At 45.0% G+C, this 14,553-nt stretch overlaps 1 protein-coding gene across 3 annotated transcripts; it reads right to left on the minus strand.

The window, feature by feature from the left end:
• Window positions 1-10,831, minus strand: POLB (DNA polymerase beta). 3 transcript variants are annotated; one of them, XM_084302264.1, is made up of 15 exons: window positions 10,702-10,831; window positions 10,571-10,628; window positions 10,412-10,478; window positions 9,933-10,007; window positions 8,609-8,667; window positions 7,267-7,316; window positions 6,779-6,830; window positions 5,978-6,032; window positions 5,818-5,890; window positions 5,358-5,428; window positions 4,553-4,639; window positions 3,021-3,085; window positions 2,348-2,487; window positions 1,645-1,751; window positions 1-802 (listed from the first exon to the last, which is right to left on the minus strand). In XM_084302264.1, the coding sequence occupies exons 1-14, from the start codon at window positions 10,760-10,762 to the stop codon at window positions 1,657-1,659; spliced, it is 1,008 nt and encodes a 335-aa protein (XP_084158390.1). In that variant the 5' UTR covers window positions 10,763-10,831; the 3' UTR covers window positions 1-802; window positions 1,645-1,656. The 3 variants fall into 3 exon arrangements, with proteins under 3 accessions (XP_084158390.1, XP_084158389.1, XP_084158388.1); XM_084302263.1 differs by having other exon boundaries at window positions 1-805; XM_084302262.1 differs by having other exon boundaries at window positions 1-1,751.
• Window positions 10,832-14,553: the final 3,722 nt, after the last annotated feature.

Here is a 14,553-nt window from a genome sequence, read left to right on the forward strand (position 1 = left end):
TGGATTGAAATATCACTTTATTTCCGCTGATTATTGAAGAAAACACTGAATACAGCAGCTAAATGTCTTTTTACTATGAGGCAGTGGAAGACATCAGATAAGGGAAAAGCAAGAGTATTAGTCTATATAATCTCTATTACTAAGAATGATCAACACTAATTATATAAGAACAAGCAAAGGTGGTGTTCTGTAGGCTCAGGTAAGGTAAAAAATATGTCTGTTCCACAATTCATTCAAGGCTATGTATTCTGACAGTACAGATACAAGTTCTTCTCTGCCTCCACAAAGACTGCTAAAGGACCTAACTATTTACAAATCAATTAACATTGAATTAGTAATAGTCAATAGGACTATCTTATAAAGTCTTTCTTATTTGAGTTGGTTTTCCAAGCTTGCAGTTCTATAACATATTTGCCTTATACTCCCACAAGGTATCCAGACACAAAGACAGCGATGTGTTCCATACACATGCTCTGTAATATGTCAAAGTTGCTATTTTACTAATAAAAACTAGTCACTTTAAGAAGTTCATACACAGAATTCTTGTCTCAAATACAATTAAGTAATGCAATCTTGATTGGAGCCCCTCTGAAGTCCGTAATAGTCATTACCTCTCAAAATGATTTAAAAGGAGCTAGCGGAGCTGTCAGGTTTGCATATAAAAAAGTTGAGAACCACAGACATATCAGAGGAAAGAGCTAGCAGAACACGCTTACATCAAATCAAAAATTCAGTCTCATTCAGGAGAAGGCTGGTTAGCCAAACAAAGAAGTGCAGTCTGTCTTCAGAAGCAGGAATGTTGCTGCTAGATTAAAAATAATCATCTGTTAAAAGCCTATGTTGGACAATTTCACTTGTTTTTTTTTTTTTTTTTTTTTTGAGAGGAACTACTAAAAAGCAGAGACCCTGCTTGTTCTTTACCACTTAAAAGTTCTTGGATAAGGCTTTATGTTGGAAAAATAAAGTCACACCCTATATTGAAAACAGAATCTGGGACCTACATCAAGAATGGGTGTTTCTCTCTTTAAAGTTTTATGCAAGACTGTATCTCAGAACACTTCAGAATATTGGGAGAGGGAGACAAAGAAAGATATGTTGATTTTCTCTTAAGGTACGTGATTTTTAATTTTGTCTAGTCACATCCACATCAAACTCTCCATGAACATTTATAGCTATACCGTTCCTTTTTGCACTGAAGTCTGTAGAGAGCTGTAAGAAGTTACAGCTGAACAAAGGAACGATAAAAGGAATGGTTCAGAGCCAAGTCAAATTTTAAAATATTAGAAGCATTAGACCATAAAATCAGAAAAATAACATCATTAAGAGGCAAGGGATGGTTATAGCTTAAGGGGGATAAAGTATGTCAGCCTACAAATAAATTAAAAGGCAAAGTAATGGCACTATCCAGTGTCGATATCTATCACGCTGATCAGATAGTGCTGATGCACTATGTTGCATTAGGATTCTCATCCTCTTTATCTAGAGTGGAGAAAGGATTTGATTTTTACTAGACATTTTGCACTAGTGCCATGGACTTGCTTTAAAGCATCATTACTATACGCTTTTTGCAGTAACATCCAAAGAAAGATAATGCAGTTTCTATGTTCACGAAAAGCTACAAAAATGTCTCTTCAAGTCACAAACCTAGACAAGCAATTATTCACTCCGATCCTTTGGCTCTCTGTATTTCCATTGGATGTAGTCAAAAATGTCTTTCTCGCATTCTACTGGTAGGGCCTCCCCAGCAACTCCTGCAAGCATATTACAGATGCTATTTGAAAGGTGGAAATTCCATACAATCCTGGACTGCCAAATGCATTGCAAGATTAACACAAACTGCTGTAAGCAAAATAGATTTAAAAAACAACAACAGCAAAAAAACAGCAAACCCCCACAGACTCATACAGTATTTAGATATTAATTCTCAGTGTCAGAAGAAAAAAGATAACCAATTAACCTTGGGGCTACATGGTTATGCAATTAAAATACATATATTTATACACACATATATGATATAGTAAGCCCTCCTCCAAAGAACAGAAGGACAAAAAAAGATCATGTTAAAAGAACAAGAAAACATTTGTTGTGCTTTACACTGAAAATCCAGCCTGTACATCAGTAAGACCAAGTAGATTAGGTGGCCTGATAGAGTTATCGTATGCTGCCTGTACATAGTAGCCTGCCTCCCCTGCTATAATGGTGTCAAGTACCAGAAAGGCCACAGTGAAAAATTTCATTAACTACTGTATTTACCACAACTTCCAATACACTGAGACACCGATTTAAGGAGATAATCACACAAAACATGAAACTATAAAGAAAACTACGTGTAAAGGTCTAGACTGACCAGTGACGCCCAAGGGACGGATCGTATACTCATTGATTGTGAAGCCCATTTCCAGAGCATGAGTTCTCATGTTCTTATTGAATATATCACTGCCTGTGAAATACAGTACACCACAGTAGTATTGATCTTTAGGGATGAACCTAGGATAGAAGTGGAAGAAAAATATAGATTTAGGACAAATGTAAAGCTACAAGCCATTTGGAGTTCAGCTGCTCAGCCACTGTTCTAGGTTTGCTGCCTTTTTGAATGCACAAATGCTGGAATTCTGTATATTAGATTCTCCCAGAAGCCTGACCCAAGAATGAAATGCATATCGAACAAAGGTACGGCACATTTACCCTGACCCATAAGTTACTGGTGTTCACCCACTGCATGGTTATGGTGCTTGCACCACTGACAAGAAAGAATTTATGTCAAAGCAGTATTGATAACATAGGTCATGATTATGAAATTGAATAGAAAGCCATGACTTGAAATACTCTTGCTAATATCCTGTTCTAAACTGGCAGTTGTACAGTGGCTTCTATACAAGGTAATTGGAAACCTGTTAAATGCTATATTCTAGACATGGGAATGGAAATTTGAATGCAGACTGGAAGCAAATATCCATTATGTAGTAGATAGCTAATGTGTTCTTTTTTTTTTTTGTTTTGTTTTATTTTTAAAGGTCTACCTGATATCAATTCTCCTATGTGGATAGGCTGTTCCATCTTCTTTATTTGGCAGCTGACAGACACCCTGTGAGAACGTAAAGAAAGTGAGAAATTCAAAATGATGTTAAACATACATGTATTTGAGATAGCCTTACAGGACTTGACTGTTTTTAATAGTCCAGCCTTAAATAATCTTTTGAAATACACATTTCCAAATATGTATAATTATGGTTTGGTCATTAGTTATCTTGAAGAGCAAAAAAGAATTAAATTCTTGTTGAAGTGATTAAATATTTTATTAGAACAGCTGGGTGTCATTGTGACAGTGAATCACTGTTTTATGCTGCTAAGAGAACTGTAGTTCAATAGTCTATAATTCCTAAGTTATTACAGCAGGAAGAATCACAGGACTTTTCCATCCCTCTACCCTAATTATTATCAGGCTCTTCAGCACGGATAAACATCAGTAAGATCAGGAAAATGCAAACAAAGCTCATGCTAATAGAAATAAAAGTACAGATTTTTTTTTCCTGAGATATCGTCTACCATTTTTCATTTCAAACTGCTTTGTAATCTCCACGCAATTCATACATTTAAAGAAAAAGGCTCATATCTTGTTTATAATGAGCAAAAATGACAGTGCAGTAAGGGTCAGGGAAATGAACCATAATAACATAATGATGAAAAATGTTTACATATTACACTGTCTCACAGTCTGCAGCTTCATACTAAGACAACCTCTATTTCTAGCTTTGTTTTGAAAGCTTAACATTGCCTGTATTTTTGAAGCTATGAAGACTGTTTCCTTGCAGTAACTTGTTTTTCTCAGATTCTCAGCTACAATCATATTTCCCTTTTTACAACATTCCTTTCTTAGCTTCCACTTTGAAGGCAAGAGCTACTGTACAACTATTTTAAGACTGATATGATTGTGCAGAAAAAGCGGTCAAACTATAATGAGCTTATAGAACTGTGACTTCAACCTGGGCTGTTGAGCGTCTCTGCTTCTGGCTCACCTATACATACATACATATGTATATACATATATATATATACACACATACATTTAGCTTTAAACCCATATGGTATGCACAATCAATTTGGCAAAAATGAGGGTAGTTTTGGTTTATTCCTCCTAAAGATCAAGCCTAAAAAGCCATCATGTTTCATTCCCTCTCAGAATGCAACACAAACCAAACTGAAAACAAAGTCTTAACACGGTTCTTTTAGCTCTAATTTCAACTATAAACAAACAAAATCCTCAACCCTAACAGCCCCTTTTATCTTGGGAAAACAAGTATCTTTTAACTGTAGTAGATATATTGTGTCACGAAGGTTGTGTCAGTGGGGTTCAAAACTAGATGAGTACCTGCAGATTTCTGAATACTGATATTTTAATGAGATTCACTAAAAGGCAACTGAAAAAAAAAAAGAGATAAAAAAACCAAGAAAACTACAACTCCAGCAGTCTAAACAAAATTTGATGTGTATATCCTAGTTTCTGTCATGAGAGGTAATCTCTGCCACATTCCTCCACCACAAAAAAACTTACCATGAATTTGGTGTCACCTTTAGACAGCACATCTGTGACAAAGTGGACTTTTTCCAGCTGTTCTACAACTCGATGCAGAAGTTTTGACTAGGAACAAACACAACACAGAAGAACAAATTACTTCACAAGCAACAGTATCTTACTTGTTTACCTGCAGGACATCACCATAATGATATATATGCTATTGCATATGAACTTTGAGGTGGAAAAGATTAGAGTTAATAGTGAGAAAAAGCTAGTGAAATTACAATTACGAAGTAAGGAGTTTCCTGTGAAATCCATGTCAGATTGCTTCCATTTGAAATGACAAAGGTTCTTTGTTGCTTTCAGTTTTCAACTCAAGCAACAAATCTACAGAAGCAACACAGGAAACATAGAATCACTAGGACTACTCAAGAGTTAGCTGCAACAGATGGTAAGGGCATCAGGACATTTGCTTCTCCTCTGAAAGCATGTGGCTACATGAAGAGATAGTAACGCTGCCTTTAATCCTTGCTTTATTCAGCTAGTTCTTACAGTTCTACCTGGTAAAGCACATGAATCTGGGGAGTTTAAGGGATGAAGATGGAGGAAAGAATAACAGTAAATATACTACACTGAGGCCGCAACATAATGCACAGACCCAAGAAGCAATTTCAAATCCTCAAAATAAACATGGTGATCAGAGAGTTGAGTTTACTATTACAGTAACAAAAAAAAATGCAGGAAGCTGCAATGCAAGTCTGAGATTACCTATCTTCTGAATTTAAACACGCCTTTCTGGAAGTGAGGCACAGTACAGATCCACAGTAGCAGAGAAACACACCTGTTTGGATGATTCGGATGTGAAAGTTGGATGGGTTAAGAGAACATCCATATCACCACTCGACTCTGCACCTAGGCAAGTAAGAAGCAAAGAAAAACCCTGTTAAAGACAGAAAGCATATGCACATCGATGAACGTAAATCTAACCTCACCTTTCTAGTAGAAAACAGTCAGTGAATATTCAAAGTATTTACAAAAACTGGTCGTAAGGGAAAAGAGCCCCACTCTTTTGATATCACCACATTTCATAGAAAAACAACCAAAAATTTGCTGCTATACTCTCTAGCAATGAAGCACAAACACTTCCTTTAAAGGATTTATGTGGGCATTTCATGACTGAACTAACCAGTAAGACAATGCTAACACAAAAAGCTGAATTTTAGCATAAACGCACTCTCCAGAACATATATTAATAAGTCTTGTTTATTAATTAAAACATGACAAGATTACAGTGTACCAACCTCGTCTAAAACTGCCACAGACTGTAGCAATATACTTTGGGTCAAGGTTCTTTACCTCTTTCAGCACAATTTCCTATGGAAAGAGGACAGATGAGCATTTAAAGGTGCCAGTCATTCATTGGCCCTCACTGCCTCAAGTTCTTGACAGAGACTTTCTTACCTGCATTTGCAGCATTTCTTCCCTTGGGATTCTTTTTTCAAAGTCTTCAAAATATCTGAGTATAGAATAAAAGTGTCTGACTTAGTGGTAAGGGTCACACCTTAAAATTCTTGACAATTAAATGTGTTTTTAGAAGAAGCAATACACATTATATTGTCTCACCAAAAGCTTCCCATTCTCACCACAAAGAATTTAGAAAACATCTTTCCAAGCAATAGATGTGCAAGTTTGACAGTGCTTAGGAGATAGCTTTGGTGCTTGTTTTTCCACTATATCTAAAGAGCTGCTATGATGTGGGAGTAATATTACCATATGGTCAGTGGTTTATATTTACATAGCCTTCCGGAAATAAAAAAGGTACCTGACAAAACTTGGTCCACCAGCAATAAGCAGGAGCAGGTCCCTCACCCCTGGTCAGAGGTGGCCTATGTTGCCAAAAGCCAAATAAAGCTCCTTGAATAATTATACATGGAGCTGTAGAAAACAGACTGCCATGGAAAAGAGGCCAGGTGAAACAATGATGTCTGATGAGCAGGCACATTCTTCCCTTTTCTAGCACCAGAACCACTGACAGAAGGTACTAGCAGTGGTACTGCAGCCTGGGAGCCACACATTACCTGATGTGTGTGATCCATCCATCCCAATTCCTACTGAATTTCAACTCTAATGAAACAAAACCGAAGAACTGCCAAAAAGCATGCAGATAAAACAGGACTAATTGGCCTGTGTAACCTTACATTACATTCTGGTGTCTAAAGGAGTCATTAGAAAAGCCAAGCACTTGCACCCAAGAAAGCTTACTTCAACCCAATTCGCTGGTGATGGGTCAGCTTGTGCTCATTTTTTCTTAGATCTAGAAGGATTAGTGAAAAAAAATTACTTGAGGGTAAAAAGTCGTACAGTAAGTTTCCAACAATGCAAAGGTGATGCAAATGAAGAGTATCTAATAAGCAAATAGCAACCTCAAACACAAGAGATTTTAAGAAGACTGCTCAACAGCTGACAGCATGAGAAGAAATCATTAGTGCACCTTCCTGATAAAGACTTATATGGACTATTCACTTGAAAGACAAAAATCAATGTTATTTTCAGTGTAATCTCTAAGTACTTTATTGTAAATGCATATATAATGCCTTTAGCCTGTTCACTAACTTCAGCTTTTTTTTTCTTGTAAATATACTTTCACCAGAAGGAAGGCACATCCGCTACTGCAGTACTATTGTGAAACAGGCAGCTTGACAGAAGAGACTTTATTGGTGTGTGAACTGATTACCCGAAGTTACACTCACCCTCTAAAGTTTTAATTCCTTCCTCAACAAACTTCCTGGCAGCAGCTGGACTACAAAGAGACAAAGCAAGATGCAATCAGGAACAGCAAGAGTCTTACAACACCGAACAGGAGGTTTGTATTCATATTAACTCCCTAGGTTCTTTGAGGCCAAGATTAAAGTTGCTTCTAATGCTTACCTTTCAGTGTGCACATTTTCAATTTTTACTTTGAAACAGAGATGGCTATCCAAGGCTTGGCCTGCACATTTTTAGCACTGACAGAACTATATAGTGATGTATAATTTAGAGAAGTAAATAAATAAAATCTCACCAAACTGGCAATAGTGCTTTAGACAGCTATACTGTAATGTAACTGGATGTGCGATAAGAACTACTTTAATCGTGAATAGTCTCTAAAGCAGCTGATGGCAGCAACAACAACAGTGTCTTTAGAGTAGCATTTAAAAACAAACAAACAAACAAACAAACAGAAACAAACAAAAAGTCCACAAGGCTCCAGCTTGCAACCACAACAAAGTGGCCCCAATTCCAATTTGGCTGGAGAGTTTGTGACAATCACAACGTAAGTATCCTCAAACTTTGATCAAATCTTCAAAAATTACTGGAGATCTATAACATTCCCTGTCTTCAACCTGAAGAGTTTTGAATACTGCTCTTCCCTTCCCCTAGCATTCTACTCTGCTTTGTTTCTAAGGACTCACAGGTCCCTAATTCAGTCAAACCTATTCTCAGCAAGCAATATCAGAGCCCAACACACTCAGGAAACTGATCTCTACTGTTGTTTTTTCACGCATGTGCCTGTGTGAAAGCCGAGCTCTTTTCTGCTGGGGATTCCCTAAGCACAGGATAGAAACTAGAACAGGCTTGTGAATTTCTAACAGCACCTTTCTGAAAAGCCTTCTTTTTGAGGAACGAGGGCTTTTTCATGACTCTGCTTCTTTTACAAACAGCACCAAAATGCCATTATCCCTGGCCAAATTTCACATCCTTAAGTCACACCCAAAGACTCCTACTTCACCTAAGCAATTCTACTCTTCTCTATTTTTCATGGTTTTTGATCACCTATTTTCTCCTTCCCTTTTCAGCTTGCACACAGGAGCTTTCCAACTTCTATTCCTCTACTGCAAAGTCTGTAATTGACAACTGCCTTTTCTTCTTGTGCAATTGTCTCTGCAACTCTGAGGTCTTGGTGTGGGTACTACAGCATCAGCCCAAACTCATTCTTTTCAGAATTTATAATCACACAACTTCTGTTTATAACTCCACCAAATAAAACAAACAAGAACAAACAAGCAAGTGAACAAGCAACAACAAAACACCACCAAAATAACTAAGCTTTACCCAATGCCAGTAACTCGTGTCAGGAGGTTGATAGATGCACTTGTATCATCTTGTCGAATCTGCAAAAAACAAAATAACACAAACCAAAGCTTCTTTGCTCCATTTGCAGTACAAAAAGGAAGCTTAAGAAGATAAAACAACTTGGTCAGATTCTGCTTTGGAGAGCTACTATAAATCGGAACAAAACAGCACCAACAGTAGAACTGTGCGTTACTACAGTACCATACGTACCATGCCTACAAACTATCTTAACTTCCCATGTGAAGGTGAACAGCATGCTTAAAACTCAGAACTCAACAGCCTTCCAGAGTCATAATTCCACTTCTCAGGGACAACATTCACAAACTATATTCACGTTCATAGATAATACTGAAACTTTGGCAGAACTTCTAGTTCCTTAATTTGTACTCGGCACAGACTCCATGTCAACCATTCAACAGGGCCAAGTGCAAGGTCCTGCACCTGGGTGGGGGCAATCCCAAGCACAAGCACAGGCTGGGTGGAGAATGGACTCAGAGCAGCCGCAAGGAGAAGGACCTGGGAGTGTCAGTCAGAAACTCAAAAAGAGCTGGCAATGTGCATTTGCAGCCCAGAAAGCCACCCATGTCCTGGGCTGCATCAAAAGTAGCATGACCAGCTGGTCAAGGGAGGTGATTCATCCCCTCTGCTCCTCTCTCCTGAGACCACAGCTGGAGCCCTGCATTCAGCTCTGGGGCTCCCAGCACAGAAAGGACATGGACCTATTAGAGCGGGTCCAGAGGACATCCATGCGGATGACCAGAGGGCTGGAACACCTATCTACAAAGACGGACTGAGGGAGTTGGGGCGGTTTAGCCTGGAGAAGAGAAGGCTCTGGGCACACCTTCTAGTGACCTTCCAGTATCTAAAGGGGGCTTACAGGAAAGCTGTGGAGGGACTCCTTGTCAGAGCATGTAGTGATAGAACAAGGGGTAATGGCTTTAAGCTAAAAGATGATAGATTCAGACTAGATGTTAGAAAGAAGTTCTTTACTCAGAGGGTGGTGAGGCACTGGCACAGGCTGCCCAGAGGAGCTGTGGATGCCCCATCCCTAGAAGTGCTCAAGGCCAGGTTGGATGGAGCTTTGAGCAACCTGGTTTAGGGGAAGGTGTCCCTGGCCACGGCAAGGGAGTTAGAACTAGCTGATGTTTAAGGTTCCTTCCAACCCAAACCATTCTGTGATTCTAATGCTTGACTCGAGTCTCACCACAGAGAGCATTAGAAATTGCACACAGTAAGCAGGCTACGTTGCAAAGTACAAAGAAAATCAACTACTGAGAAATACAGTACAAGGGAAGAAACACACCTTTTCCAATTTGCGTAGTTTGCCAGTGGATAAAAACTCATCAATTTTCTCTGCTATTTTAGCACCAACTCCATCCTAAATATTGGGGGAGAAGGAAACACCAGTTAACCTCAAGATCACTTACAGCCAGGAAAAAAAGAAAGCCCCGCAGGAAGAACTATGATGTCACTTAAACCACAACAAAACATTGGTCCATAAGGGAACAAGAGCGTGCAGGGTTTCACACAAGCAGCATAAACACAGCACTTTGACGACTGCGTTACTTATTCTAGACAAGGCTTTGATTTCTACTGCCCTCCAAGTTGAGCAGGGGAGGGGAAACATGCCACCACAGAAGCCCTTGGCACGCAGACAGCTGCAGGCCCCAGCTGGCTCTGTGAGGCCCCCGCAGCAGCCAACCCCCCCCCCCCCCGGGAACCTCCCCCCACCGTGACACCGCCCCTCCGGCCCCCCTCGGGAAGCAGGGCGCGGACCCCTACCAGCTTCTTGGCTTCGGCCCCGCTCCGTATCTCGCTGGGATACCGGGCGATGACGGACGCCGCCTTCCTGCAGAACAGCGCGGCTCAGGGCTCAGCGCCCAGCCCCGGCGGGGCCCTGTAGCCCCACGCACGGCGAGGGGGGGGGGGGGGAGGCGGTACCTGTAGGCGTTGTACTTGTGGATGGCCCGGTTGACGTTCCGCTCGTAGTTCGCCAGCTCTGCGGGGAGAAACGCGGTTGGAGCGGCCGAGGCGCGACGCGGCGCGGCGCGGCCCCCCCAGCGCCCACCCACCCGTCAGCAGGTCCGTGATGCCCTGGTTGGGGCTCCCAGACGGGGCCTTCCGCTTGCTCATCGCGGGCGGCGGCACCGGCCGGCGGCAACGGGCGGAAACGACGCGACAGGGCTTCCGGCGGTGACGTGTAAAAGCGCGACCGCATTCACGCGCAGGGTTAGGGTTAGGGTTAGGGGGGGCGCGCATGCGCGGTGACGCCCGCGGGCGCCCTCTGCCGCCACCTGCTGCTGGAAAACGAGTACTACAGGCGGACGGGTCCGCGCTTGCGCAGTAGCGCCCGAGGGCGCCCTCTGCCGCCACCTGCTGGTGGAAAAAGAGTACTGAAGGCAGACGAGGGGCGCGCATGCGCGGTGGCGCCCGCGGGCGCCCTCTGCCACCACCTGCTGGTGGGAATCTGGTACTGCAGCGGACGGGGGGAGCGCATGCGCAGTGACGCCCGCGGGCGCCCTCTGCCGCCGCCTGCTGGAGGGAATCGGGTACTACAGGCAGACGGGGTCCGCGCATGCGCGGTGGCGCCCGCGGGCGCCCTCTGCCGCCACCTGCTGGTGGGAATCTGGTACTGCAGGCGGACAGGGGGAGCGCATGCGCAGTGGCGCCCGAGGGCGCCCTCTGCCGCCACCTATTGGTGAAAAACGAGTACTGCAGGCGAACGGGGGGAGCGCATGCGCATTGACGCCCGCGGGCGCCCTCTGCCGCCACCTGCTGCTGGAAAACGAGTACTGCAGGCGGACGGGTCCGCGCTTGCGCAGTGGCGCCCGCGTGCGCCCTCTGCCGCCACCTGCTGCTGGAAAACGAGTACTACAGGCGGAAGGGTCCGCGCTAGCGCAGTAGCGCCCGAATGCGCCCTCTGCCGCCAACTGCTGGTGGAAAAAAGTACTGAAGGCAGACGGGAAGCGCGCATGCGCAGTGACGCCCGCGGGCGCCCTCTGCCGCCACCTACTGGTGGGAATCGGGTACTGCAGGCGGACGGGGGCCGCGCATGCGCGCTGAAGGCCGGGGCACCCTCTGCCGCCACCTGCCGGTGGAAAACGAGTACTGCAGGCGGCCGGGATCCGCGCATGCGCTGTGGAACCCGCGGGCGCCCTCTGCCGCCACCTGCTGGTGAAAAACGAGTACTGCAGGCGGAAGAGGGGCGCGCATGCGCGGTGGCGCCCGCGTGAGCCCTCTCCCGCCACCTGCTGGTGGAAAACGAGTACTGCAGGCGGAAGAGTCCGCGCTTGCGCGGTGGCGCCCGCGTGAGCCCTCTGCCGCCACCTGATGGTGGGAATCTAGTACTGCAGCGGACGGGGGGAGCGCATGCGCGGTGACGCCCGCGGGCGCCCTCTACCGCCGCCTGCTGCTGGAAAACGAGTACTACAGGCGGACGGGTCCGCGCATGCGCGGTGGCACCCGCGGGCGCCCTCTGCCGCCACCTGCCGGAGGAAAACGAGTACTGCAGGTGCCCGGGGTCCGCGCATGCGCGGTGAAGCCCGCGGGCGCCCTCTGCCGCCACCTGCTGGTGGAAAACGAGTACTGCAGGCGGACGGGTCCGCGCTTGTGCGGTGGCGCCCGCGTGAGCCCTCTGCCGCCACCTGATGGTGGGAATCGGGTACTGCAGGCGGAAGGGGGTCAGGGTTAGGGTTAGGGTTAGGGTTAGGGTTAGGGTTAGGGTTAGGGTTTAGGGTTAGGGTTAGGGTTAGGGTTAGGGTTAGGGTTAGGGTTAGGGTTAGGGTTAGGGTAAGGGTCAGGGTTAATGTAAGGGTCAGGGTAAAGGTTAGGGTTAGGGTTAGGGTAAGGGTCAGGGTTAATGTAAGGGTCAGGGTAAAGGTTAGGGGTTAGGGTTAGGGTTAGGTTAGGGTTAGGGTTAGGGTTAGGGTTAGGGTTAGGGTTAGGGTTAGGGTTAGGGTTAGGGTTAGGGTTAGGGTTAGGGTTAGGGTTAGGGTTAGGGTTAGGGTTAGGGGTTAGGGTTAGGGTTAGGGTTAGGGTTAGGGTTAGGGTTAGGGTTAGGGTTAGGGTTAGGGTTAGGGTTAGGGTTAGGGTTAGGGTTAGGGTTAGGGTTAGGGTTAGGGTTAGGGTTAGGGTTAGGGTTAGGGTTAGGGTTAGGGTTAGGGTTAGGGTTAGGGTTAGGGTTAGGGTTAGGGTTAGGGTTAGGGTTAGGGTTAGGGTTAGGGTTAGGGTTAGGGTTAGGGTTAGGGTTAGGGTTAGGGTTAGGGTTAGGGTTAGGGTTAGGGTTAGGGTTAGGGTTAGGGTTAGGGTTAGGGTTAGGGTTAGGGTTAGGGTTAGGGTTAGGGTTAGGGTTAGGGTTAGGGTTAGGGTTAGGGTTAGGGTTAGGTTAGGGTTAGGGTTAGGGTTAGGGTTAGGGTTAGGGTTAGGGTTAGGGTTAGGGTTAGGGTTAGGGTTAGGGTTAGGGTTAGGGTTAGGGTTAGGGTTAGGGTTAGGGTTAGGTTAGGGTTAGGGTTAGGGTTAGGGTTAGGGTTAGGGTTAGGGTTAGGGTTAGGGTTAGGGTTAGGGTTAGGGTTAGGGTTAGGGTTAGGGTTAGGGTTAGGGTTAGGGTTAGGGTTAGGGTTAGGGTTAGGGTTAGGGTTAGGGTTAGGGTTAGGGTTAGGGTTAGGGTTAGGGTTAGGGTTAGGGTTAGGGTTAGGGTTAGGGTTAGGGTTAGGGTTAGGGTTAGGGTTAGGGTTAGGGTTAGGGTTAGGGTTAGGGTTAGGGTTAGGGTTAGGGTTAGGGTTAGGGTTAGGGTTAGGGTTAGGGTTAGGGTTAGGGTTAGGGTTAGGGTTAGGGTTAGGGTTAGGGTTAGGGTTAGGGTTAGGGTTAGGGTTAGGGTTAGGGTTAGGGTTAGGGTTAGGGTTAGGGTTAGGGTTAGGGTTAGGGTTAGGGTTAGGGTTAGGGTTAGGGTTAGGGTTAGGGTTAGGGTTAGGGTTAGGGTTAGGGTTAGGGTTAGGGTTAGGGTTAGGGTTAGGGTTAGGGTTAGGGTTAGGGTTAGGGTTAGGGTTAGGGTTAGGGTTAGGGTTAGGGTTAGGGTTAGGGTTAGGGTTAGGGTTAGGGTTAGGGTTAGGGTTAGGGTTAGGGTTAGGGTTAGGGTTAGGGTTAGGGTTAGGGTTAGGGTTAGGGTTAGGGTTAGGGTTAGGGTTAGGGTTAGGGTTAGGGTTAGGGTTAGGGTTAGGGTTAGGGTTAGGGTTAGGGTTAGGGTTAGGGTTAGGGTTAGGGTTAGGGTTAGGGTTAGGGTTAGGGTTAGGGTTAGGGTTAGGGTTAGGGTTAGGGTTAGGGTTAGGGTTAGGGTTAGGGTTAGGGTTAGGGTTAGGGTTAGGGTTAGGGTTAGGGTTAGGGTTAGGGTTAGGGTTAGGGTTAGGGTTAGGGTTAGGGTTAGGGTTAGGGTTAGGGTTAGGGTTAGGGTTAGGGTTAGGGTTAGGGTTAGGGTTAGGGTTAGGGTTAGGGTTAGGGTTAGGGTTAGGGTTAGGGTTAGGGTTAGGGTTAGGGTTAGGGTTAGGGTTAGGGTTAGGGTTAGGGTTAGGGTTAGGGTTAGGGTTAGGGTTAGGGTTAGGGTTAGGGTTAGGGTTAGGGTTAGGGTTAGGGTTAGGGTTAGGGTTAGGGTTAGGGTTAGGGTTAGGGTTAGGGTTAGGGTTAGGGTTAGGGTTAGGGTTAGGGTTAGGGTTAGGGTTAGGGTTAGGGTTAGGGTTAGGGTTAGGGTTAGGGTTAGGGTTAGGGTTAGGGTTAGGGTTAGGGTTAGGGTTAGGGTTAGGGTTAGGGTTAGGGTTAGGGTTAGGGTTAGGGTTAGGGTTAGGGTTAGGGTTAGGGTTAGGGTTAGGGTTAGGGTTAGGGTTAGGGTTAGGGTTAGGGTTAGGGTTAGGGTTAGGGTTAGGGTTAGGGTTAGG

This window comes from Netta rufina, assembly GCF_964035555.1.
Source record: "Netta rufina genome assembly, chromosome: 27".
Lineage (NCBI taxonomy): Eukaryota > Metazoa > Chordata > Aves > Anseriformes > Anatidae > Netta > Netta rufina.

Coding starts and splice junctions, on each gene's coding strand:
- POLB (XM_084302264.1), bottom strand. CDS start 10,762: ATGAGCAAGCGGAAGGCCCCGTCTGGGAGCCCCAACCAGGGCATCACG. Junction 10,479..10,570: donor CACAAGTACAACGCCTACAG/GTACCGCCTCCC, acceptor GCTGTTCTGCAG/GAAGGCGGCGTCCGTCATCG. Junction 5,429..5,817: donor CTGTGGCAGTTTTAGACGAG/GTTGGTACACTG, acceptor TTACTTGCCTAG/GTGCAGAGTCGAGTGGTGAT.